This window comes from Dermacentor albipictus, chromosome 1 (genome assembly GCF_038994185.2).
Source record: "Dermacentor albipictus isolate Rhodes 1998 colony chromosome 1, USDA_Dalb.pri_finalv2, whole genome shotgun sequence".
In the NCBI taxonomy this organism is placed as follows: Eukaryota; Metazoa; Arthropoda; class Arachnida; order Ixodida; family Ixodidae; genus Dermacentor; species Dermacentor albipictus.
Window position 1 is genome coordinate 4,964,026 of NC_091821.1, and position 26,442 is coordinate 4,990,467.

Sequence of the window (26,442 nt, forward strand, 5' to 3'; positions counted from 1 at the left end):
AAGTGTATACATGCTGCAAAAACAGCTTCGTGTCAAAAAATAAAAAGTAAATAAACAGCCTGGGAAACGGCCAACAGTAGTGAAAAGGCAAAACTGATGTGTTCAAGAAAGTAAATATACCACCTCTAAATTAGCTGAATTGGCAATAGGGATGTTTGGAAAAAAAATAATAAATCAGATTTCAGTGTGCCCTTATTATCTATGAATTCGTAAGTTCCGTTGAACATCAGCTGCTGCCTAGAGGATGTGTTCGAATAGGTCTCCTTTCACAACTACGCAGTACTGAGTCCGCTTAATCACATCTTCAGTGGCTTTCTTGATGATTGATGCTGGAATTCTATGGCAGACATCTGTTGTCCCTGCCTTGAACTAATCTGAGGTGCGTCTTGATCATGTAAGCACGATCTTTCACATAACCACGAAAAGAAATTGAGTGGAGAGAGGTCAGGTGACCTAGCCGGCCAATTTACAGGCCCGTGCCTTCCAATCTATTGCGCATGAAAAGTCGCATCCTGCCAGTTTCGTGCTCGGCTGCTGCTATGTGCCGATGCCCCATCTTGCTGATACCACAGAAGTGGAAGACGTGACAGCGGGACTTCGCTGAGAAACTCGTACACCACTCTTTCAAAGATTTCATTCATGTAACGCTGTCCGGTCAGTGTGATTGGAGATGGGACCGATTATAGCACCGGCGTAAATTACGAACCTCACATTGAGCAACCACTCGTACTGGTGCCGCCTCCAATAGTGGACATTATGCAAATTTATCAAGGCGTTCCTGTAAAAATTGGCTTCATCTGTGGTGGTACAGGTGAAAGGCCATCATTTAGAATCCCCCAAATTTATGACTTGGGAATTGGTACCTGGGCGGCCCCGTCCCGCACGCTAGGCCATAATACTTGAACATCCGTGTGTAGGCTAGGACTCAAAGATGGAGTCATACGCCGCTGTTTCTTGAAGCTGCCGGTTTGTCTCAGGTTTTCATCATTCCTGATAGTCAACGTGTTTGGTCTACCGCCACACATCCATGACTGATATATATTTGCAGCCTTCCTCTTGTCATTTGCCGAACCTAAGGCAAGGATCATGCTTACCTTCTGCTCATTAGAGAAAGACGTGGTGAGTGGGACGGAAAAAAACACACTATTAAACTTTTGCACTGACGTTGTCAATTCCCTTTTGTGGTGATAGGTTTTGTGGCCAAAAAAAAAAAAACAAAGATCCATGCACTTTAACTACGCTAAGTCAACAGCTATCACAGCTTGTCTCCAACTAACACCAAACACAATGTGTTACTTCAGCCGGGGCGTGGCAGATAAGGAAATATAAGGATCACGATGTTTTTCTTCCTTGATTTCATTCTGGCTAACTCAGAGGGAGCCTGTACAAGGGTGCTGCTTTATGATGCAGGTGGAAGCGCAGTCATGTGGCACTCTCCATATTTCGCGGGGTTTATTTATCAGTTGGAAAAAAATGTACGCAATTAGTATATCGCTGAAAATGCCGCAGTTAGATGTCCCTTGGTGCCTACCAACCCTTCATTGACACTTTGATTATTAAGATAGTACGACTCGAGTTAGATAATTAATTACAATTACCTAATTAAATCTCAGTGACGAAAAAATTGGTGGCAGCTACTCCGCTGTACTGGAAACAATATGCACTAGGTTTTCTTCGAGTAACACATTGCTCTTTCTTTTAAATCTTGGTGCATAATAGTTAATTGGGACACCCTGTACATATTTATAACCTTTGTATGCAAGTGACGATGCTTCGATCCCTAATAAATGTTGTAAATTATTAATAATGTTTTTTTTCTTTCTTGAGTTGTTAGCATTGCTTACAGGAAAGAGAAGCAATACTGAGACACACATCATTCACATGCATTTCACACGCCGTATATAAAAGGGTCTGCCGAAGGGGTTACTGAAGTATATAGTTTTCAGGGTCAAAAAAGCACGCAAAACAATTTGAAGCTAGGTGAACATACAGCAACACATTCATTCTTTAGGAATAGGCTATCCATATTTTTAGAAATAATTTTTAATTGGCTAACACCATCTTTTTCAAAAATACAATAAAATTTGTCCTTTGTGTATATCTTTATGTATATTTAAATATATTGTGAATGTGCATGGTGTTTACAGTGTAAATTTAAAACAATGAGGCAGCCGCCGCTAGTGCTTCTAATGCGCTTGTCCTCCTATTGTCAGGATTTGCAGAAATAAAGCGAAAGTATGAATGCATGTCTGCGCCAACAATGATGCAGTAAGCTATTAACCCCAGTAAAATTTCAAGTGAAAAGGTCGAGGAAATTCAAAAGAAACCTCAAATGACGTGGGTGACAAAGCTCTGGTAATGGCACTTTAGGTATGTATGTGTGTGTGGGTGGGGCTTCGGCATTGCCGAGGGGGGGGCCCCCTTTCTCTCCCCCCCACCCCCCCGGCAAACTCCGGAGAGGACTTGGGCCCTCCGGAGGGTTAAAACAATACAACTATACCAAAAGGGTTAAAACAATACAACTATACCACATTTGCCGTAATGTCATTCGGCAAAAGGACTTTGGCTAGATATGGTTGCAACCCCCCCGTTTAAATAAAGTGTGTTGATGTGTGCGGCAGTTCTGGTTCTGCATAAGGTGCAGTTCGAAATGTTGCATTGTCTCATGTTCATTCAGTGAAACATGAATCTGTGGCACTATGAGGGCTGGATGGAGTTGGTGAAATTTTAGCACACTGCAGGCAACACACACTGGTGCACCAGTTTCCAGTGCAAACGAGTGGCACAGGTACAATAAGGGCAACAGCCTGCTGAGCACACACAAGGCCATCTATGGTCAGCGCCAAGCTTATTCCAAGTTTTCTCTCATCAACAGGAGACTTCACCTGCTTGGCTGGCACTGCTCTATGGACACGGCTAGACCATTACTGCACAGCTTGTCACATGCACTGCCTGTGATACGGGAATGCGCTGCACACATTACCCCAAGGACTGTTGCTTCAAGAATGGTTTTGATGCCCGAGCAGCCGTATGCAATCTCCTCTGTCACCAGACAGTGGCTGAAGAGGCTTAGACCGGAGCCACCTGGCAGGAAAAAGAGGGCAGTCCTTCAAACACCGCAGGCATCTCAATTTTCTCAATCACACTGCTTAGTATGGCCAGGGTGTCTAGCAAATTTCTTTTCTTAAATTCCCAGACTTTTCCAGATTTTCTCCGACTTCCGCCAAGAAAATTCCATCACTAAAAAAAAAGAACCTTGTAAGGGAGAAACTGGTTTTTCAACACAATCTTCCTTTCAATATGTCCAAAAGATTGGGCAATCCAGAAGAAACAAGACTTGAGGGAAAATTTGTAGCTTACACCAGAAGCAGGGAAAATTTAATAGCCTCTTGCTGTGTCTTGAAGTTCAGAGTGATATCTACTCAGAAAAGTGACAGACTCATGACAACCCTGAGTCAAGTATACCATGTACTGAGCAATTAACTATTCCTATCACACCTCAGGCATGTCTTAGATGACCAGTGCAATACCTACATCCTCCTCCTTAGCCCTATGCACTGACTAGTTCATCTTCAACCAGCCTCTCCAAGCATAACTTGTTCACACCCCATTGACCCCAAATGCATACCTCAGGCAAGCTTCAATAACACATTAGTTGTTTCGTGTGATGGTTTCAATAAGCTCATATTTCTTCCCTCACAAGAACAAGGTGTGCTTTGGCTTTTTGAGCATTAGCAAGCTGATACAAAAGAATGTCGTCTCTTTATCATCAGGCCCCACCAATCTCTGCATGTTAAGAAGGGGGAATTGCCACTTAGACAAGAAGTGTGAGTTGGACGACGTTTGAATTCAATACCACAGCATGCAAACACATCTGATTGTAACGGACCGGCACTTTTATATGCAAACGGCCACTGACTGGTTTCTAAATGTGGTCTATGGTTGTTCTGTGCAAATTTAACTGGAAGCTTTACAGCAGCATGCAAGGTTTTCTTTACTTGCGCACTCTGCAATCACACAGGTGAACTTGTTGAGATTTTCACTGCCAGCTAGCCAGACAGATGCTGAATATATATATTTCATATAAGCTGCTGCCAGTAAAGCATGCAAACATAATCTCTGCAGCTTACTCAAAACATAGCGATAGTTGGGTTTGCAAAGATACGCAATACAACATCCAAACTTTTGAACATCTTTACGATTTTTGCTTAAGCAGAAGGTGATCAAGTAAACAATCGAATGAACTTTGTCAAGTAAGACAAAAAGGCAGCGATAAATGTTTTAGCAGTACATTATATTGCTGTCTGGCAAAAAGCTGCTGGTGTCATGCACACCTACCCAGTAAACTTTTACAAAGAAAACAATGACAAAACTCAAAATTTTTATTTCTTGCTTCAAGCATCCAGCCAACTGAAGAGTTTCCTTTGCACTTAAAAGCCAACAACAAATAAATGTTAATTTGCCGAAAGTGGCTGTAAATCGGTAGCATAAACTATTGAAACAATCTTGACAAATCTGTACGACTGCAAATGATCTAATTTTCTCTTTAGCAGCCTTAACATGGCACCTAAGCGGATAATTGGCACACCTAGTGGTTAACGGATATGACGTAGGCCTAAATACTAACACATCGCCACCACAATATTTTCAGCGCAGTACGGGCACACGCGGGCGGTGCCTTCCACATTGAGGAGTCATGCATGCTAGGTCACGCATCACTTCCGGCAAGTGTTAATGGCAGCGTTTGTTTCAGTTTTACTATCAAAAATGTTCTCTTGAGATTTTTTAATGACACGTCCACTCCTGTTTCAAACATGGCACAGAGACTGCTATACATCTATGCTATCTGGAAATAGGTTTTTACATAGTCAAACATTTTGTTGCAGCGAGTCGGACCTATGCAGTGTACCTGTGCCAGGCATCAAGGCCACAAAAGACGAGCTTTTCGTTTCTAAATTCTAAAAACTTGTGTAGGCAAGTCCAGTTAAAGTTATGTGGCTAGATTATCACTTACAACATTGTATGAGCAGATAGTGTCCAATGAGATGGAATGAAATGCCTTGCAGGGCATTAGAAATTTTGACCACCGTTATGGTCGGGCTCTATGAGACGCGCAATGATGCTGCAACAAAATTGAAATAGTACAGCGACTGTGTACAAAGACCACTTACAAAGCAAAATTATTTTAAAGGTAACGTGGCACTTAGTGAGCACACGTCTCCTCCTCCAGCCCGGCCACGGCTGGTCACATACACGGCTCGCACGCCTTGTAAATAATCTGCGGCGGGTGCATAGTCTGGCCGAGATGACTGGTGGCATCATGTGCATTGTCTTTTTGCATGCCCAGTGTTGGATGTCGTGTCATATGTAAGGGGTCTTGCAGGAGGACCGACCACCTCACGCTTAGCGAGCCACTGCGCCAGCCGTCTAGCGCGCTGCTGCGCGTGTGCTCAGGCCACCAAAGGGGGGCTGCCCAGTTGGCAGAAACCATTTCCAGCAGCACGTCACACTGCACAACCCAGGCCGGCACGGGAATCAAAAGGCTCCCCCGCCACAGGCGAAACAGGGGCGCCGCTGGCATGTCACTGCGAGAGCAAAGGCTCCCTGCAACACACTGCTCAAACACGCACAAGCACTAGGGACCACTCCTTGGCTTAGCTTCCGGAAAGGATCAACACAAGGTACGCACTAGCCATATGTGCAAAGGAACCGTACGAGCTCATGTCTGACGCGCAAAGGGGCCGGCAGACGGAAGGAAAATGTGTACGTACGAGAGATCTCGCCCACAATCGTGAAGCGGACAGCAGCCAGTCACCTGCTGGTGATGCGAGCGCCCCTCACCACAAACCACCGCGAGTGGAAAGGGGATAGGCGCTGGGGCATACCTCAATCCCCACATCCTCCTTTCCTTAATTACCCCCCTACAAATCTGTTGAAGCCACTGGTAGTGGCTTATGCTCCAAAGACAACTGAGCCTTTCAAGCACTAGCTAAATCTTAACCTCAACCCAGCAGGTACTGATGTCACATAGTAGTGACGGTGAAGAAAGCAGCACAACTGGGAATGACGAAACTAGCGTTTTATTGGGCAAACCTGTGCCCTCAAAAACAGGCTACACTCTAAGAAACACGATAGCAGCGAACACAGTCGGCTATCGGCAAAAATCTGATCTGCCAGTCAAGCGCATCAGCTTTTATATTTGATGAGGCATCGAAGGTTCCAGAGTAATCGGAAGTGCCCGCGTGTCTTCCAGAAAGTTCTACACAAGTCGCGTTGCAACCGCAATCAGATTACACAAGCTTCAGTGACGACAGACAATAGACAGAACCATCGATAACATTCGAGAAATTCCCACACATGCAGGCGCATCCCGCACCGAGCGATAACACTGGTTAGACGGTGAAAAGGCAGTCACCCGGAAAAGATAAACAAGTACATGTGTCAATATCGCATTCTGACATACAAACTAAGACACTTTCATGCACTGTAATAGAAAAAGAAAGATAGTGGTAAACTAAAAAAGTAAGCAATGCACTCTATAACACAAGAAAATGGTGCCGCAAAAGGAGGGAGAAATATTAACAAAATAGTCTGCTGCTCTTGCGGGACACTGTTACATTGCAGCGCTAGAGCCACCACGAGCCAGTGGTGGCGCTGTTCATGGCAGCAACAAGGGTACAAGAAGGCAACTAGCGACGAGAATTTGCCAGTGGCCAACGAGTCAGCTCTAACATGCTACGTGTATCAAATATATGTCTACTTGTTCCTGTTCAGCTTGGCGTCTTCATATTAACTGGCGAAGAAGATAGGATCACACAGCAAGTATGCCTAAACTAGAACCATTAACCGGAGAAGGCAGCCAGGAATGGGAAGAGTGTGTGGAGCATTTGGAACAGTGTTTTATTGCAAATGGCACTGAGGAAGACAAACGCAGAGCTGTGCTTTTGAGTGGCTGTGGGTGATCAACATACTCACTGCTGCACAGGCACTGGCAATGGAACGACTGTTGGAGGCTTCCCTAGCAAAAAAGTTTGGAACTACTGTTGGTGCACCACTCTGTGAAAACGCTGGCTATCGTGCAGCGTTATAATTTCTACAGCAGGTGACAGTAGAGTGGGGATAGTGCAAAAAAGTTCGTGGCCACCCATCACCAGTTCGCCGGCAAGTGCGAGTTCGGATCGGAGCTCGACAACAATTTGCGTGACTGCCTGGTGCACGGGATGTACGATGACGCCTGCTGGAAGAAGCAGATTTGACGCTGGATAAGGCAGTGAAGACTGTGTCGGCAATGGAAGCTGTCGCACATGGCACCGAACAGATTACGGGCCAGGTTGACGAGGCAGCAATAACCCACATAGTGTCAGCACTGGCGCAGTGTTTTCGTTGTGGTGGGCCCCATCCAGAGATAATCTGCAGATGGATTGGGCAGCATTGTTTTAAATGCCAGCAACAAGGTCACCTCGCTCGGATGTGCCCGAAAAAGAATTCAGCAGTAAAGCAGAAAAGTGAATGCCGCGGACGCCGTAGTTGTCATTGCCGAAGGTGCCATGAAAGCTGCGCTGGAAGACTACAACTCAGATGCAGGCACTGTCGGGAACCTCTGGGTTTTAGAAATGGTGACGTCGGCTGAAATGAACACGGTCACATCACATGAAACAGCCGAGCAAAAGGTGCCCCCCATTTTCATTGAGGTTAGGATCCAGGAGAAGCCTGCTAAAATGAAATTGGACACCGGTGGCATAGTTTCGGTCATTGATGAAATAGAGTTCAATAGCAGTTTTCCTGACATCAGCATGGAGCCATCGGACCTCTAGTTGCAAGAATATTTTAGTCATCTTCGTCAGTTTCGGGCAAAGCGATGGTCAATGCGGAGTTCACGGGAAGAGAAGCAAAGTTACCATTGTTCGTGGTGCCAGACGGCGCAAGGGCTCTATTTGGGCGAAATTGGGCCAGAGCATTCACACGCCTTCGGTGCAGATGCACTAGCCAGTCATTAAGGCTGACTGTTTACTGACGGTATTGGGACATTTGGGGGCGTGCAGGCCAGCATAAAAATATCAGAAGGAGCATGGCCAATATTTTGCAGACTTCGCAATGTACTGCTTGCACTGCGTGATTTAGTAGCAGCAGAACTTCAGCGGCTACAGCGAGAGGGCATCCCGAGTCCTGTTCGGTCATCGGAAGGGGTGGTGCCCATCGTACCAGTGCTGAAAAAGGATGGTAGGGTCAGGATCTATGGCGATTTCAAACACACAGTCAGCAAGGCTACCATTACTGAGTGTACCTTGTACCAAAGCTGGAAGAAATGTGGGCGAAGTTAGCCAGGGGACAGACAATTTCGGAACTGGATATGTGAAACACCTATCAGCAGATAGAGTTAGATGCTGTGTCAAAAAAATTCATTGTTATCATGACACAAAAAGGCCTTTTTCAATACAACAGGATGCCATTTGGCATGACCTCGGCGCCAACCATCTTTCAAAGGGAGATGGAGGCATTACGAAGTTGTGAAGGCACAGTGGTGTATTTTGATGATGTCCTTGTAACTGGATCCACTAGAGAACAACACTAGCGGAACCTGGAGGTAGTGCGGAGCAAAATGCAGGAAGCCGGGTTGAAGCTGAAGTTTATTTATTTATTTATTCAAGTACCTACATATCGCCCTGGTGGCCATTGCAATACACTCTAAAACAAAATTACACCTTTTGGGTCTTATCTTGCCACTCAACAATAAACGTCATCTCTCTTGTCCGCATTTCCTTTCTTTAACACTGCGAGCCCGGTACTTCCCAGTAACGAACGGCATGCACATTATCAGCATGACATAGGATTCCCGACAGAAAAGTAGCGGGCGCAGCGTTTTCAAGAAAGAAAACCCAAGCAAGGCAGATGACGATTATTGCTGTGTGGCAGCTATACACCCCAAAGGGTGCACCTTTGTCTAAGAGTGTAGGGGGAACGAGGGAAAATAAAGGAACAATTGACAGCATCAAAGTTGTAAATAGAATAAATACAGGCATAAAATACGGTGTCCTGATGGGCATTACAGTAAAGGGTGTGGCAAGGTAGACAAACACTACATTGCACAAAAGTAATAAATAAACACAAACAACAAACACGGGCAATGAATCACTGGAGAAAAAAAAAATGAACAAGCTACACATACTGACTAAGCACATAGGAAAACCTTGCACGATCAGCAGCAGTTTCAACAGTAGAACTTCAGTTTGGCCTAGTTGGTATTTACTGCAAATCATATTGACCGCAAAAAAGACGGGGACATAGGAAGAAAACACATAAACAGCACAGGCGATAAGGAGGAGGTTGATGGAGGCTTACCATATAAATAAGAAAGGCGAAGATTGTGTTAGCGATACCTCCATTAGGTTGTTTCAAGCGGAAATAGATTTCTTTGATAATTGGTTGCCACGATAAGCTGATGTGCATTCTTGTTTGCCGCCATCTGCGCATGTTCCTTTTGCCTATATATGCCCACTGGCTGCTATGAATAAATCAGTTGAAAGTTACCGCCTGTGCTGTTTATGTGTTTTCTTCCTATGTCCCCGTCTTTTTTGCGGTCAATATGATTTGCAGTTTCAACAGTGTCAGGATGCAGTCGGTTCCACTCACTGATAGTGCGCGGAAAAACGAGTTCTTATAAAGAACTTGTAAAAAGTAAAGTTGAGCAAGTGCTTGTTTTTCCAACCATGTGTGGAATACCTTGGGCATGTCCTTGATGCCGAGGATTTGCGACCAACACCTGGAAAGGTTGAGGGAATTCTCAAGGCACCCGAGCCAAATAATGTCAAGGAATTACAAAGCTACTTGGGCCTGATAAATTTTTACCGAAGTTTTCTATCGAATGTGTCGACAACACTCCAGCCCTTGCATGAACTTTTACAGAAATGCACACCCTGGAAATGGGGTGGAGAGCAAAAGTGAGCTTTCGCCAAAAGCAAGACACAGCTCATGTCAGCATCAGTGCTGATGTACTACAATCCTAAATTGCCACTCCTCATGTGTTGCGATGCGCCGCTTTATGGCGTGGGAGCTGTGTTAGCTCACAGGCTAGAGACCGGGTAGAACGACCAATAGCATTTGTGTCCAGACGACTGACACCTGCAGAAAAGAACTACAGTCACCTGGAAAAAGAGGCCTTGGCTGTAATATTTCAATCACTAAGTTTCACCAATGTTACTGCGTGGGTCATATCGCGATGCACTATCCCGACAAGGCGTATCGGCAATAATCGTTTATTGCCGTCACGAAAGAAATACAGAACAGGGGAACTTGACAACCACTGGAATAGAAGAGGGCGCTCTTCAACACCAGGGTTGACTGACGAAGATGCGTCATCCGCTGAACTCAGCGACCAGAATTGGTACACAACACTCCTTCCCCCTTAGTTCTGACTCAACAGTCAGCCAATGCCAGCACAAAGTCCCGAAGATGTTGGGGCGTCTTCTGGGAACACTGCAAACAGCGTGGGCCCGGCAATTCTACACTTTGCTCTGTTGGTGCTGGCTGAGGTGCTGCTATGTCGTCCAAAGGGAGCATGACTGTTGGTTGCTCCTTAGGTTCACTGGGATCTGGTGTCTTGCTGCTGCTCATTCCGCCAGGTGAAGGGCTTGACGAAAGCCGGACCTCAGGCTGCCTTCCTTCAGGTACGCTTTCGGCTAACCTCATGGGAATGCTGTTCCGCCAACGAAGCTGGTCCAAGTGCCAGCGACACACACAGCCATACGGAAGAGCAACCTCATAAGAGATTGGGCCAGCTGCTCTGGAAATCACAGCAGATACCCATGGTGGGTCCTGGCTGTAGTTACGCGCAATTACAGGGTCATCGGGCTGAAATGTGCGTGGTGTAGGCAGAGCTTCTGCCAACCGGGAGGACTTTCCAGGGGCCCGGTCTGGGTGCAGACGATCCAGCATGGTAGACAGTCGGCGGCCCATCAACAACTTGCAAGGGGAGCGTCCCGTGACTGCGGGCGGAGTTACATGCTGCTGTAGAGTGAAGTCTGCCAGGCGCTGTGCCCAGCTTCCTCGGATTATCTGAGATAATGCCTCTTTGGTGGTCAGTACCATCTTTTCGGCCTGCCTGTTGGTGGATGGCTGGAACGGTGCAGATGTCACTTGGCGGATGAGGTTGGCATCCAGGAACCCTCGAAATTCAGTGGATGTGAATTGCAGGCCATTATCTGAGACAAGGGTATCTGGCAGGCCATGAGTTGCGAACAATATTCGTAAGGTAGTGATTACAGCACTAGATGCCATTGACGACATTGGTATGACCTCCAGCCATTTGGAATAAGAATCCACCGCAGTCAAGAAGGTCTGTCCTTGGAATGGACCAGGGAAATCAACGTGCAGGCGTGACCATGGAGTCCGGGTTGTTTCCCATGGGTGCACAGGTGCCTGAGGCATCTCGGGCCGTGCTTCATGGCCAGGAAAGCATCGCCGGACCCATTCCTCCATGGCCGCATCCATGCCGGGCCACCATACATAACTGTAGGCAAGCACTTTCATTCTGACAATGCTGGGGTGTCCGACATGCAGAGCTTTGAGGACCCGGAAACGCAACTTCTGTGGAATCACCACACGGTCACCCCACAGTAAGCATCCCTTGTGGGCGGACAGCTCATGTTGCCTGGACACGAATGATGTGAACTCGGAACTCGGAGCGCACCTTGGCCACCCCTTCCACACCCAGTTGAGCACATGGGAGAGGATAGCATCCTTGGCGGAGTACTCAGCCACATCGTCTGCATGGACTGGAGATTCTGGAAGTACGTCCGGAAGCATCACGACCTCTGCTGGCGAAGGGTCATCCTGGCACTGGTCCGCTTGAAGCAGTCTGCTGAGACCATCTGCGTGGCCTAACTGTTTTCCTGGTCGGTGGTGGAGAATATGCTGGTATCCATTCGGAAAAATGAACCAACGCAACATTCGCGGTGAAAGCATCTGTGGCGTTTGCTGGTCTGATGTGAAGAGCCCCAGGAGCGGCTTATGGTCTGTATGGATCTGAAATGGGTGGCTGAATACGTAGTCGTGGAACTTCTTTACTCCGGCAACCACAGTGAGTGCCTCCTTATCAATCTGGGTGTAATTACGATTCGTAGAAGACAAGGTTCTTGAATAAAGAGCAATTGGTGCTTCCGTGTCATCCGGCATTCTGTGACTCAACACCGCTCCTATTCTGTACGGGGATGCATCACAGGCAAGGATTACCGGCTTCTTCTCGTCGAAGTGTGTCAGCACCTGGTTGGATGCCAGTAGCTTCTTCACATTGTCGAACGCAGTTTGTTGTAGGCTTCCACACAGCCAGGGGACCTTCTTGTCCAACAAACGGTGCAGGGGTTCAGAGACAGTGGCCTTGTGTGGAAGGAATGCATGATAGAAATTGAGAACACCCAGGAAGGCCTGCAGCTCGGCTCTGTTCAACGGCCACGGTGCATTAAGGATGGCTTGCGTCTTGGCCAGTGTGGGGTGGATTCCCTCAGCATCGACTTAGAAACCCAAAAATTCCACTTGAGTCACTCCTAGCTGGCATTTCTCCTTCTTGACCTTAAGCCCTGCACCTCGGAACCGCTGAAGGACCTCTCGAAGGCGACCAAGTCATTCCTGGTGCGATGCACCTGAAATGAAGACATCATCAAAATATGGAATGACGCCTGGTAGTCCGCACAGTATGTTCGCCATTAAACTCTAGAAGATGCCAGGTGCGATGCTGACGCCGAATTGTAATCATCGAATGCGGAAAGCACCCCAATGCGTCACAGTGGTCTGCGCCTCTGCAGATTCATCAGTTACTGGGAGCTGTTGGTAGGCCTGTGCTAAGTCTAGCTTCGCAAAGACAGTTCTACCAGAGAGTGATGCCAGCAGGTGGTTGACAGCTGGTACCGGATACGATTGCTGCTGCAAGGTTTTGTTGATGGTGCATTTGTAGTCTGCACAGATGTGGACGTCCCCATTTGCCTTCAGTGGCGTAACAATAGAGGTTTCCCAACGAGCATGGTCAACCGGCTCTAGGATTCCATGTTGTATCAGTTTGTCCAGTTCGGCGTCAATTTTTGGTCACAGTGCGAAAGGAACCCTTCTTGCTTTCAGGCGGATAGGCACAACCTCAGGGTTAAGTGCAAACTGCACGGGCGGTCCCTTGTAGCAGCCCAGCGTCCTGTCGAACACAGAGGCAAAGTCCCGGAATATGTTATCAAGTGTGGATGGTTGCTGATCAATGCGTTGCACTCCCGTGATATTGATACCGAGTGCCGAAAACCAATCCAGCCCGAGAAGAATTGGGCGCTCGCTCTTGACAATGACCAGGCACATTGGGCCGTCAAAATATTTGAACTGCACTCGGACGGTACCAACTCCACGTACAGCGATACGGTTGGCTTGATAGTCCCTCACGATAACATCAAGTGGCTGTAGGTTTTGGACATGCCCCTTTGAAAAAATGCGTCTGGCCGTGGCGTCGGAGATAATGGAAAAAGTTTATCCCGAATCCACCTCCATGTGACACTGTGTGCCTTCGATTTTTACACTCACATGTCTCTTCCTCTTGGCAGGTTTAGACACTTCGTCGATAGCAGTAACTACCAAGTCGTCGCAGTATGAAATGTTTGTGCGAGGAGTGGTCTTGAATTGTTGCGTCCAGGCTTGGTGTTTGGCATTTCGACATGGGCTAAGCTGCCTCCGGGACCGGCAGACCTTAGCAATGTGCCCGGTTTTTCCAGATTCCCTGCACAGGGCACCACAGAACCGACACAGGCGGCGTGCGTGCGGGCCTCCACAGCTGGCGCAGCGGCCGCCCACCAATCGCTTGGTGTCCCATCGCTAAGTGGGGCTCGCACGTAACCGAAGAACATCTTCGGCAGTGTCTTGCTCACCATCATCTCCAGTCGTCGTCCCTTGATGCACGGACTCGAAACGCGCCGCGTTGGTGGTTTGAAAAGAGGCTAGGCTGGCTTTCCGGGCAATGGCCTCAGCGGCGACTGCTTCCTCGGCAGCACTGGTGAAAGACACCTTTTTTTTCGCCAGTAGTCACCACTTCACTGTGTCGTTCTGCAGTCCGAACACAAATCGATCCTGTAGCATGGTGTCGAGGTCGTTGAAGTTGCAGTGCTGTGCCGTTGTTCAAAGAGCAGCGAGGTAGGCGGCGACAGACTCACTTGTGTCTGGTCGCGGCGATGGAATTCATATCGTCTGGCAAGCTCCGGTGGTTTCGGCGCTAGGTGGTCGCGCAGAACGGCGAGGATTGTTTCGAACGGTGTATCCTTCAGCTGGGCCAGTGCCACGAGCACCCTGGCTAATTGAGAAGTGGTGGGACCGCAGTGGCTGAGGAATGTCGATCTCTTCTTGCTGGCGTCCGTAATGTCCTGCACCTCGAGGAAGAACTGGAAACGTTCTGCATAGTCCTCCCACTCTACAGGGTGAGTGATGTCGAAAGGCTCGAGCCCCTCCGTTGTGGTGGCCGTCATTGTGAAAGAGTACGGACAGGAGCTAGCTTCCCATTGCAGCGGTCTCATTCAAACCCATCCTCGTCGCCAGTGTTATGTTGCTGCGTGGGTCATATCACGAGGCACCATCGCGACAAGGCGCATCGGCAATAACCTTTTATTACCGTCACAAAACAAACACAGAACAGGGGAACTTGATAACCACTAGAATATATACATACTTGGGGCCGGAAGAGGGCGCTCTTTTACACCAGGATTGACTGACGAAGATACGTCATCCGCTGAACTCAGCGGCCAGAATAAATACACAACAACCAACATGTTTGGCAACACATGTTCAACATTTTTTTTTCTGACCACAAGTCGTTGATGGGTCTGTCGGGCCATGATAAGGGTATCCTTCAGCAATGTTCCCGTGGCTGTTGTGCTGGGCTTTGACACTTGCTACTTACAAGTAACAATTGGCATATCATAAGGGATCAGAGCTGGCAGATGCTGACGGCCTCAGTCGCCTGCCAATAGCTGGCTGCCCAGAAAAAGAACTGCTGGTTCATGCTGGGAAAAAGAGTACCCGACCTTGTTATCATCGGCAGTTGTGTCCCCAGCCACCAGTCGAGACACTGTGATTGCCACGGTTCGCAAGGCATTGTAGCATGAGAAGAAACTATCAGGGGAAGACGAATGAAAGCCATTTGCTCATCGCATGGACAAGTGCTACGTACAAGAGGGTTGTATTCTATGGTTGCCGAGTGGTGGTGCCCAGAGCTCTTCGGGAAGCAGTACTAGGGGTGTTACAAGAGACACACCCTGGCATAGAAAAAATGAAGATGGTCGCAAGGAGTCATGTATGGTGGCCACACTTAGACGCAGACATAGAAACAAAGTTAACGGCTGCGCAAAGTGCCAGGCGTAATGGTGAAATGAAAAACCAATGCAGCAGACACCGTGGTCTTTTCTGGATTGTCTGTAGTCGCACCTGCATGTTGAATTCAGGAGGCCGTGGTAAGGTGTCTATTTTTTGTCATAGTTGATGCCTACTCCAAGTGGGTTAAGGTCGTTCATGTGCCTGGTCCCTCAGTAATGCCCACTATAGCGTGCCTGATGACTATATTTGCCATCCACGGCTTACCAGATGTAGTGGTGGGTGACAATGGGCCAGCATTTACCAGCAGCGAGTTCCTAAACAAAAACAGAGTACGAGCGATAAGAGTACCCCCCCCCCCCCCTATGATTCAGCATGTAATGGTGCGGCTGAAAGGGTGGTCAAAACAACAAAAAACAAATTGTAGAAGGCCGATGCGCGGCAGTTTGGCACCAGCAATCAAGAATTTTGTTTAATTACAGAACAACACTCCACCACCTTACAGGTCGTGCACCAGCCAAGCTGCTTATGGACCGCCAACTAAAGACTACGCAGGATAGGCTGCATACGGATTCGAGACTTCGGATTGGCTGGAAGCAGTTGCAACGAAAGGAGAGGGCTGACACGAATGCAAGAACAGGGGGACTGTCTCAGCCTGGAACAAGAGTGTGGGCACGAAACTTCAGAACTGGACCACTATGGGTACCTGCAAATGTTGGCCCAGCAACAAATGCATCATCCGCGTCAGTCATTGTCTGCGGCTAAGGCGGTGGTCGAAGACATCAGAGTTGCGAGGGAAGGCTTGATTGCAGGCCACTTAACACAAGAACGGGCTCACCACTGGTACATCAGCATTGTTGGCGAGCCTGACAAGTGCCACTTTCATGGTAGTTTGGCGGTCCCAGACTCCAGCCAGATGGGGCACGACACTGCCAGGTCAGCTGACCACGCCTCCATAGCCAGGATGAATGGGCAGCCACAACCGCCGCTGCAAGGTGTTTGCATGGCAGCGGCGACGGTAGACAGCTGAACTCTCTGTCTGACGTCAGAGGGTCAGTGATCCCGTCCACCCTCAGTGTCCACACCATCCGATGAAGCAGTTGGTGCACTTTCTTCTGGTTCCTTCAATGAGCAACAGGCCCTATGCATGCACACACACACACTCCTCAATGTATCAACAACACTCCTACCGTCTCCACAATGCCACACGCGGTCCACAACGTGCTGCGCAGTAGAAGGTGCAAGGCGTCTTTTGCCTCTGCGCACCAATGAGTCAAAGAGACCATGGTCCCCCTGCACTTTTCGACCATGCAAATTACCAAACTCCCTTCTTGGCAAAGAAAAAAAGAGAAAGAAACAAAACAAAAAAACAAGACGTTCAAAGTCGACGTACAAGTAAAAGAAATGTGTTGAATTTAACTATACAAGCTGTACATGCGAAAACACGCTTTCAAATATCGAAGTATAGAGGCTAGCTCACTGAGGCATGATACTGGGGGGGGCCCTTGGTTGTGGAAGAGTTCGCTGTCCGGCAAAAAAACCACACAGGTGACCGCTTCCTCATTATGTACCGGTGCATGATCTAAATGCAGTCCGACGCCTTGTGTGTGCACCATTCCTTGCAGGCGTGATGCCCTTGCACTCTGGCATGAGCTCATTGGACTGTGACGCAAAAGTTTTCAGATCGCGCATTGGCATGGCCGAGTTTCCCTGAATGCGCATACTTCAACGGGTACGTGAGCAGAGACCAAAGTTTTCTCTACTCGGTACAGACCAAGCCACTTGGGAGCGAGAGGGGCTAAGAAACTCTTGCTCGCGTCGCTAACCCCCGTATTCAGAAATGTAGCTTAATTTGAAGCCCATGCTTGACTTGATTTAAATTATGCCTGGCGTTAACGGGCCCGAAGACACTCACTGCGTTTCCTTCGGCGCGTTCACGGCAGGCGTCACTTAGATCAAGTCAAGCATGGGCTTCAACTTAAGTTGCATTTCTGAATATGGGGGCAAGGGCATGGTTGCGCTTCAGGACGAGATCATTTACCTTAATTGAAAGATGCCAATGCTTCTGGTCGTACTGAGACTTCTGCTGGGTCCTGGCCGATGCCAAACTCTGCCTTACTCTACTGAGAGCCCGACAAAGCCTGTCCCTAGTACTGAAACAAAAGCATAACAGTCTGCCGGCGCTTGCTTGTCCTCGAGCTGGCATTGAACGACACTGGTCCCTGGATTTGCCAACTCTCTTCCAAAATTGAGGATGGCAGGAGAGCTACCATTTGAGCGACTCTCGGCAGTTCAGATGCTAAAGCAAGCTCCCCCAAGTGGTCTGCCCAATCCTTTTGACTTTCGGTAAAGGCCGCAAACAATGGTTTGAGAATTCTATTGAGTCGCTCCGTCAAATTGGACTGGGGATGGTAGGCAAAAGTGGTGCAGTGATTAATTCTCAGGGAACAGCACGTAGCACCAAACTTCCCAGAGATGAAATAGGATGCATTGTTTATAATCAGTCTTTTAGGAAAGCCGAACCTACAAAACATTTCCTGTAGCCTCTAGCACCACTCACACTGTTGCTTACTGAAGAGGAAACAACTCCATTCACTTTGAAAAATCATCAGCGATTAGCATCAGGTGGGTGAACCCCTGCTGACTCCTGGGGAAAGGCACCATTAGACGATCGCAGGTGGCTACTTGCCGGGCACGCTCACTGTCAACTGGTTTCAACAGCACAGGCAGCTTGCCACCACTGGATTTCACCGTTTGAGAGACGTGGCAGGAATGGCAATAGCGAAAAATGTCACGCTTTATGCCAGGCCAGTTCACAGTTTGGCTCAGCTTTGCAAAAGCTTTGGAGCTACTCAAATGACCAGCCAAGGGTTTATCATGAGATTTGCAACATGGTGCTTCTCAGACTTTTGGGGATAACCACCTCAAACGGGCCCACAGGCTCCTCATTAGTGGCTACATATTTCAGCAGGAGCCCATCATGATCCAGCAAATATGAATCTGCGGGTGACCCAGCAACACAAGCTGGTTTCGGCCAACCTGGGCCCGCTGCACTACCAGCAGCGTCTTGGCGCTCCATCCCCTGAGACCGTCTCTCAATCCACGACAAAACGGATCAATTTATGGGCCTTCAGTCACTCTTGCCTGCTGAAAGTGATTCCAGATCTCTTAAAAGTCTGGTCTTGACCCCACTAGGGACTGCAGCCATCCCTACCACTCACGACAGTGTCATGGGTTCTCTTTCGAGGAGCTCTCCTGCTCGCCCACTTTTTGGCGCACTGTTTGCCTGGAAAGTGGAATAGGTCTTCCCACCTGTGGAATCTCCTTTGTCTCTGCCCGTTTCGCTTTCGACACTTGCTGGTGCAAAGGCAACCTTAGCAGCTGTCGCACCTGGAGGAATGCTCCGGGTAGACAATGGGGCATGAGATAGCATGTTAGCTACCATGTTGGTGCTCCTTTTTGCTACTGCACAGAAAAGTCATAATGCTGTATCAGGAGAGCCCAGCACGCCAGCATGCCCTCAGGCTCACGAAGCAGCATCAGCCAGCTTAGGGCACTGTGGTCCGTATGCACTTTGAATTTTGTCCCACCAAGGTAGACATGGAATTTACGTAGTGCACACGATGGTGAGGCACTCCTTCTCGGTCACGGAATAATTCCTCTCTGCCAGTATCAAGGAGTGGCTGGCAAACGCCAACGGCTGCAACACGCCGTCATATTCCTTTATGAGGGCTGCACCTAAACCCAGATTGCTCGCGTCAGTCTGGACAATGAACGTTCTGGTCAGGTCGGGGAGTCTGAGCTTCGCTGTCTCCACAATGGCGCTAGACAGCCGGCAAAAGGCCTGCTGCTGCTCAAATCCCCACTGCCACTTGGCCGACTTACCCAAGAACTTGGTCAAGGGCACCTGCACTCGGGCACAGGATGGGATGAACAACCAGTAAAGGTTGGTCATTCCAAAAAAGCAGTACATCCTTGGGCACGGGGAAATCGAGGATAGGCCGAAGTTTCTTCCAGTCCGGCTCAATGGAGCCTCCACCGAGCGTAAACCCTAGTAACTGAACTCGGGTTTGCACTAGTTGAGCCTACCCAGGATTTAACGCGATCCCAGAGGCCCACACAATTTCGAGCACAACGGCAGCATGGGCCAAGTGTTCCTCAAAGGTTCATGAATAAATCCCAATGTCGTCGAAGTAGCACATGCAGTAATACCACTTAGCTTCCCCAAAGACTTCGTCCACGAGTCTCAGAAAGGGCACAGGATTGTTGAAAAGACCACAGAGCATACGAGTTAACTTAAATAACGCTCTGTGTGACGTGAACGCTGTCTTGCAATGGTCACGCTCATCCATCTGGATCTGTTGTAGGTAGCCTTTTGAGGCATCCAAGGTAGTAAAATACTTTGATAGAGTGTGTAAGCACTACTGAATGAGGATGTAGAAAGAAACAGATACACAGAGACAGCGCTACTTTCAACTATAGATTCTTTTTTTTTTCGCATGCATCGATAAATATATACCATACGAGCGGAAAGAAACATGACAGCAAAAAAGAACATTCAGTGGTGCATGTCGATGAACAGTACATGTGTGCAAGGCATGGCGAAAACATATACTGCAATGGCTACAAAGACAAACCAAGGAATTGTATCTCCTATTCAGATTTAAAAAACTGACGGCTAGCTCACACACGTTTCCTCTAATTTTGCAATTTCATAGGCCTCCACAATCTCCCTTGCCATCTTGCTGTGAGCCCTAAACAACATGGAAGTACTTTCAAACATTGGCTTTCAGGAACAATCTCGTCAATGAATACCCAAATGACCTGAGATTACCCTAGTGACATTATATTGATGCTCTTTTAGTCTCTCATTGTTGCATCTGCCAGTTTGTACAACATACGTTCTTCCACGCAAAAGTGGAATTGTCCATGCACCACTGCACCACTGAATGTTGTTTTTTTTTGCTGTCACGTTTGTTTCCGCTCGTATGGTATATATTTATTGATGCATGCAAAAATAAAATCTGCAGTTAAAAGTAGCGCTGTCTCTGTGTATCTGTTTCTTTCTATGTCCTCGTTCAGTCGCGCTTATATACTCTATCACGGCCAATGTGTTTTAACCAAGTAAAATACCGTGCAGTGCCCAGGTTCCACACAATGGGACTATAATCGTAGAAGGCGGATAGGCATCCTGACGAATCACTCCATTTAGACAGCGGTAGTCTACGCACAGGCAATGACTGCCATCTTTCTAAGGCACCAACATAATTGGCGACTCCCAGGTGCTGGACGAGTGGCGAATAATGTCAGCCGATAGCACCTCGTCCAGCAAGCCATCAATCCCCTGCCTCTTGGCCAGGCTGACAGACCAGGGATTATACTTCAAAGGAAGCGCATCTCCAGTTTCGATCGCATGGCTTGCCAAATCAGTACAGCCAGGTAGATTGGTGAAGAGCTCTTCATTCTGGTTTAACAGTGCCAACAATCGAACCTTCTGCGCATCATCCAAATGAACAGCACAGGTAGCCAGAGGATATGGTGCCTCTTCGTGCCTTGTTGCTCCGTCCCAATGGGGACTCTGAGCTGACAAGCGCATAGCACAGGGGCCTGCCCCTGAACCTTGTGCACGACACGGTTCATGCCGTGCCTCTTGTTCCCAAAGGGGACTGTAAGCGGACGAAGCGCACCAGCTCGGGGGCTTGCCCCCGAACTCTGTGAGTGGCACATTCCTGACGCCCCATCAAGACAGGCAAGATTGGATGCTGGCAAGCTAATGAACAGCTTTAGCTGTGTGAAAGGTCTGTCGCAATAACCACCATTCACAATGTCCACAGTGATCCCGATTTTAAGGAGAAAGTCCCTTCCGAGAATCACCAGGACCCTAGGCCCTAGGAGTTGACCAAAATCCGTGCATCTGATTCTCTCTCGTCATCTGACAGTCGACCTTGGAGTGCCAGCAAAAAGATTATTTGTCATTTGGCAGTACTGCAAGCACACTGAGTGCTTCTGCAAGTGGGACAACACCTGTTTCGCCAAACAACGGAACGCTTGCACCCATGTCCAACAGTGCCGAAAATTCGCAGCCAACAATGGTTACTGGAATAAATGGCACGTGTGCACCAGCAACACAACCTGCTCGGTATGCCAGGGGGCAAGCAAAGGTTCGGCCACTCGTGCCTCTACGAACGACCTGCGCTTCCTTTTCCCAGCCTCACAGGATGCCACGGTATGGTGCAATCCCTTGCTGTGTGCCCTAGTTGTTGGCAGCGAAAACAGTGCACTCTGCTGCGGTCTCTTACCCTAGGTGGATCGGCTTCAGCTCCCTGCCAGGGTCGGCTTGCCACTCGACCAAAGGGCCTGTTATAACGAGCGTCACTCTCCACGATGTATTGGGTCGAAGTGCTTCCCTTTGTAGTTTTTCTGGGTGGTGGTGCAGCACAGGCTACCCGCCTCCCATATGTGTAGGGGTCTAAGCATGAGCGCTCGGCTCCCAAGCCCACCCACTTCCAGTCACAACGGCAGCTTGGCTGGGTTTTTGCCGATGGGGAAAGGGAACAGGCCCTCCACACGCATAGCGCAGCTCAAGGGTCTCGCTATAAGGCGGTGGTGGGCAATAGGCACATATGGCAAGAATGTCCCCTTGAATGCACTTTGCCTTGGTGGTGTTGCGACTCGGGGATCCATGATGTGGGTCCACTTTTCTCGTGGAGGATTGAGTGAATGGGAGGCTGGGTCCGATACTCAGGACATTGGACAAACACACAGGTATATATTTACATAATTACAAGAAAATGCAAAATAAAACAGAGAAATGCAAAGAAATACAGAAAAGCTGATGATAAAGTGGTAGTCGCCGATCACTCCCGTCGTCCGTAGCTCCTTTTATGTCGTGTGTGATCTTTGTTTAGTCACTGCCTCCAATCCCGTGCCAGGGGGTCAATGACATCAGGTCCCACCAATCCGGAGGTAGGTCGCCCCTTTCGCCGACGCTGATCGTACACTGAGAGGGTCATACTGAGCGGGTCATACTGAGCGCATCTCTGGCTTGGACAAGCCAGTTGGTGCTGCTGACAGGCGACATCCGTATCATTGCTAATTGCTGAAACCTTTCATGAATGAGGCACTCCTGCACTGGCCATAATTCATCCGTGTCGAGAACCATCCCGACGAGGCTGTCGGCCCTTTCACCATAATCGTGCGAGCCGTGACCGAGGTGTGTCGCGGGGCGAATGGCCGATCACAACAGTGGGCAAATCCTCTAAATCTCGGAAGCAATCACTGTGCAGGTACATGGAAAGGGTCGGATGTGCCTGCCTGATCATTCATTCAATGCGCTGCTCCTCACTTGAGGCTTTTTTGGGCTCAGCAATTAAGAAAAGGTCTTCCATCGCGCGTACATACTTGTACTTCTGAAGCGACTTGCCAGGAGCTTGTGTACAGAGCGCAAACTCTTGCCGCATCCTACTCTTCTGTAGGATGTAATTCACAGCCACCACTTGGGGCAGCTATACGTGACTTGCTTAGGCTGCTCGCAGTCAGCGTCGACAAAACAGGTGAGTGCTCAAAAGGTGCACCACTGGGCACCCCAAAACGTAGTCCAAAGGGAGACAGGTGAGCGAAATTCATGGCTGCTGTGCTGTAATCCCCACAGGGGGGCCACAGCCGGCGACTGGTTTTGGCTGCTTATTGGCATAGTAGCCAGTGGGCTAAAGTCGGAGAGGGCTAAGGCCCCATTTCTGTGGTGCGCTCTGTAAACTCTAAAGGGAACTAATCGAGAGCGCTGCAACATCGCACTGCCCCTCTAATTCCAAAAGGAGCCGTGGCGGACGAATGTGCCCATGTGCCCTGTTCGGGGTAAAACAATGCTACTTCTCCAATGGGAGCTGGTACATAGCACCTTGCGTTGTCCCTACAGGGGCTGTGGCAGGTGAGGGTGCCAAGTTCACTGCTCAAGGGAGGCACTGGGCCCGTTCTCGAGCAACATGGTGTCTGCTAGCACTGTGTCTGCTAGCAGACATAACGTAGGGAGACCGATTCGCAAAGGCATACTGACTCAGCTCATCATCATCATCAGCCTGGTTACGCCCACCGCAGGGCAAAGGCCTCTCCCATAATTCTCCAACTACCCCGGTCATGTACTAATTGTAGCCATGTTGTCCCTGCAAACTTCTTGATCTCATCCGCCCACCTAACTTTCTGTCGTCCCCTGTTGCGCTTCCCTTGAAATCCAGTCCGTAACCCTCAATGACCATCGGTTATCTTCCCTCCTCATTACATGTCCTGCCCATGCCCATTTCTTTTTCTTGATTTAACTAAGGTGTCATTAACTCGCATTTGTTCCCTCACCCAATCTGCTTTTTTCTTATCCCTTAACGTTACACCCATCATTCTTCTTTCCATAGCTCATTGCATCATCCTCAATTTAACTTCCTCATTGAGTCGTCCTCAACTGACTCGGTTAAGCAGAGACAAAGGCTGAATGAGCTTTCGAATCCACATTGGGCGACAGTGCGGAGGTCTTGGGTATCACAAGAGTACCGAACACCGCGGGTTAGAGCTTAGCAAGCCACAGGGCTGCGTCAACTGTTGCCTCTCACTTTAGCTTGCCACTCAGGCCACTAAAGGGGGCAACGTATGCTGCCCACGCAAGAGGACACAGTACTGCCCCGAGTTAACGGAAACTGTTTATTGACTCTGGCAGCACCCAACACAGCACAAACCCCCAGTCTCAGGCCGACATGGGAGTTAAAGGGCTTCCCCGCGCCAAGGGTGAAAATATAAATAGCGGCGCCGCTAGCATGTCACTATGAAAGCAAAGGCTCCCCGCAACTTGCCGCTGGGAAAAGTCCCCATGGCTAGGCTGGTTGCACTTACAATAAACAATGGGGCCACTCACAAGAGCTTGGGCAATCTCCTTCGGCTTGGGCCTCCGATAACTGCGGCTCGGCTCAGTTCAACCACACGCAAGCTCTAGGCACCGCTCTTCATCTTAGCATCCATAAACGATGAACACAATGTACGCGGTCAAAGTACAGTAAACCACAAAAGTTTATGTACCAGAGGATCTCATGAAATGTCGAATTTCCATGCAGCCTGTAAATGTAGCCAGTAAAGCCAGACATCACTATGTTGTTTGCATATGCTAGCAGTGGCTGGAAATGTAAACACCAGGCTCCATTGTGAGGCTGCTGAGATATTAAGCTTTTTCTCAGATTCCTTGGTCCGTAGAATTCCATGGGCGACTGTACGTGCAAAGGCACCGTATACGAGCTCATGCCTAAGTCACAAAGGGGCCAGTGAATGAGAAAAAGTGTATACTTACCCAGTGCTATCCCCGGAGAGATCTCGCCCGCGCTCGCGATGCAGGCAGCGGCCAGCCACCCACCGGCGATGCGAGTGCCCCCCACCGCAAACCACCACAAGTGGGACGCCACCGCTGACAACCGTCACGAGTGGAAGGGGATGACAGAACAGGCGAATGCCCACGCAAAGACACCAGGGCATGCCTCAATACCCACAAATCTCATGCTTTGGAAGTGCAATAAGCGAGAGGCAGTGCAAAGTGTTCACTCCCCGCCGTCCAGGCTCTTCATCATGCCAGCACTTTGACACCTAGCGTTTGCGGTCATCAAGCGAGACGTGCTTGTGTTTGCCTGTAAGTGCATGGCATCCTGCATGTTAATTTATTGAGTAAGCGATGGTTTGCTGCAATTTATATAGCCAATTAAAAACTACGAAACTTGCTTCGTGTAGTTGTCTGCTACTTTGCCATCTCTATCAATGCTTCGCCTTTCAGGCAAAACTTCCGTCTTCTTTTTTTCTACGCAAGAAGAATATTTTCCAAGTTGGGTCCCTAGCTGTTTCACCCACTGTCTCTGATCCACAGTAAATCTTCAATACCTTGGCCTAGAGGGTAATTGCTGTGCTGGACCAGTAGGTTTCAATGCAATGCCACAAATTCTTCTTATTGTCACATTGTAGTGACAGTTTAGAACGCAGTAGCAAAAACTGTGAATCACGAAACTAACTCTTCATTGGGCAAACCTGTACCCAGAAAAACAGGTTACACTCAAAGCACAACAATACCTGTGAGCACAGATGGCAATCAGCAAAATTTGATCTGCAGGTCAAGCGCGTCGGATTTTATACACGACTCATCAAGGGTTCCAGCGTAATTGCTGATGCCCTCGTGCATTCCAAAAAGTAATAGACAATTCGTGTCACACATACAATACATACACACACATACAAGGACATACATGACAGATAGAATCAACGATAACATTCAAGTTGCAAATCGTACAGGCGCGTTGTGCGCCGAGCAATAACTTTCCATGTTAGCAGGTAGAATCCCGTTTCAACTAAGCTCATTTTACATTAAGTCACGTTTTACACGTTTTACAACTAAGCTCTGCGAACTTATCACGTTTTACAACAAAGCTCTGCAAACTTATGCTGCAATTGAGCCTTTCTTCGAGAAAGTGGACCTTTTTCAGCTGTGCAGCAGAAGCTCTCTAAATCACAACAGATCCGGTTTATGCCACATAGCGGCCTCATGTTACCATCCTTTGGTCATTCAACAATTTACTGCTTGTGGAGAAGCAGACATCACAGTTGCCAACATTTCCACTTTCATTCAAATAAATGCCTCACTCAGTCAATGAAGACACATTATTACAACCAGGTCTTAATAGTTAAACAAAGCGGATTGGTGCAGCAGTCACGACAACCCTGGTCTTTATGTCCGTGCAATGTACAGCCCCTTCCTCTACCTACGGTCTATGCACGTTGATGCCCAATGTGTGCGACAGCACAACCCATTGAATTCGCAACAATAATAAGCTCTCTCTCTAATAACAGAGTGCCCTTGTTGGCTACAATACGGCCACTATTCAGCATCAACTTATGTGAAAAATACTATTTCGTGGTGAACTAAAACCATCAATTTGTTGTTGGAATGCACACATTGCCCCAACCCAGGTTCACCCCTACCACTATCAACACGCTTCTCTATAACATACAAGATGCTTCATTCCCTGTGTATAAACAACAGTACTGCGGTCAAATGTCCCACAAGTACATGCAGGGGCTAACTGTGTGCTTTCATGTAATTCATCACCC

At 48.4% G+C, this 26,442-nt stretch overlaps 1 protein-coding gene across 3 annotated transcripts in view; it reads right to left on the bottom strand.

Annotated features, from left to right (window-relative positions):
- Mcad (Medium-chain acyl-CoA dehydrogenase) overlaps positions 1-26,442 on the bottom strand; it is a 212,806-nt gene that overhangs the window by 124,366 nt on the left and 61,998 nt on the right. The window contains exon 5 of one of the 3 annotated variants that reach the window (XM_065452831.2): positions 2,984-3,084. The exons of the other annotated variants lie outside the window; for them this stretch is intronic. Within the exon in view, the coding sequence (XP_065308903.1) occupies positions 2,984-3,084 (101 nt within the window). The remainder of the gene's footprint in view (positions 1-2,983; positions 3,085-26,442) is intronic. 3 annotated transcript variants of the gene reach the window in all.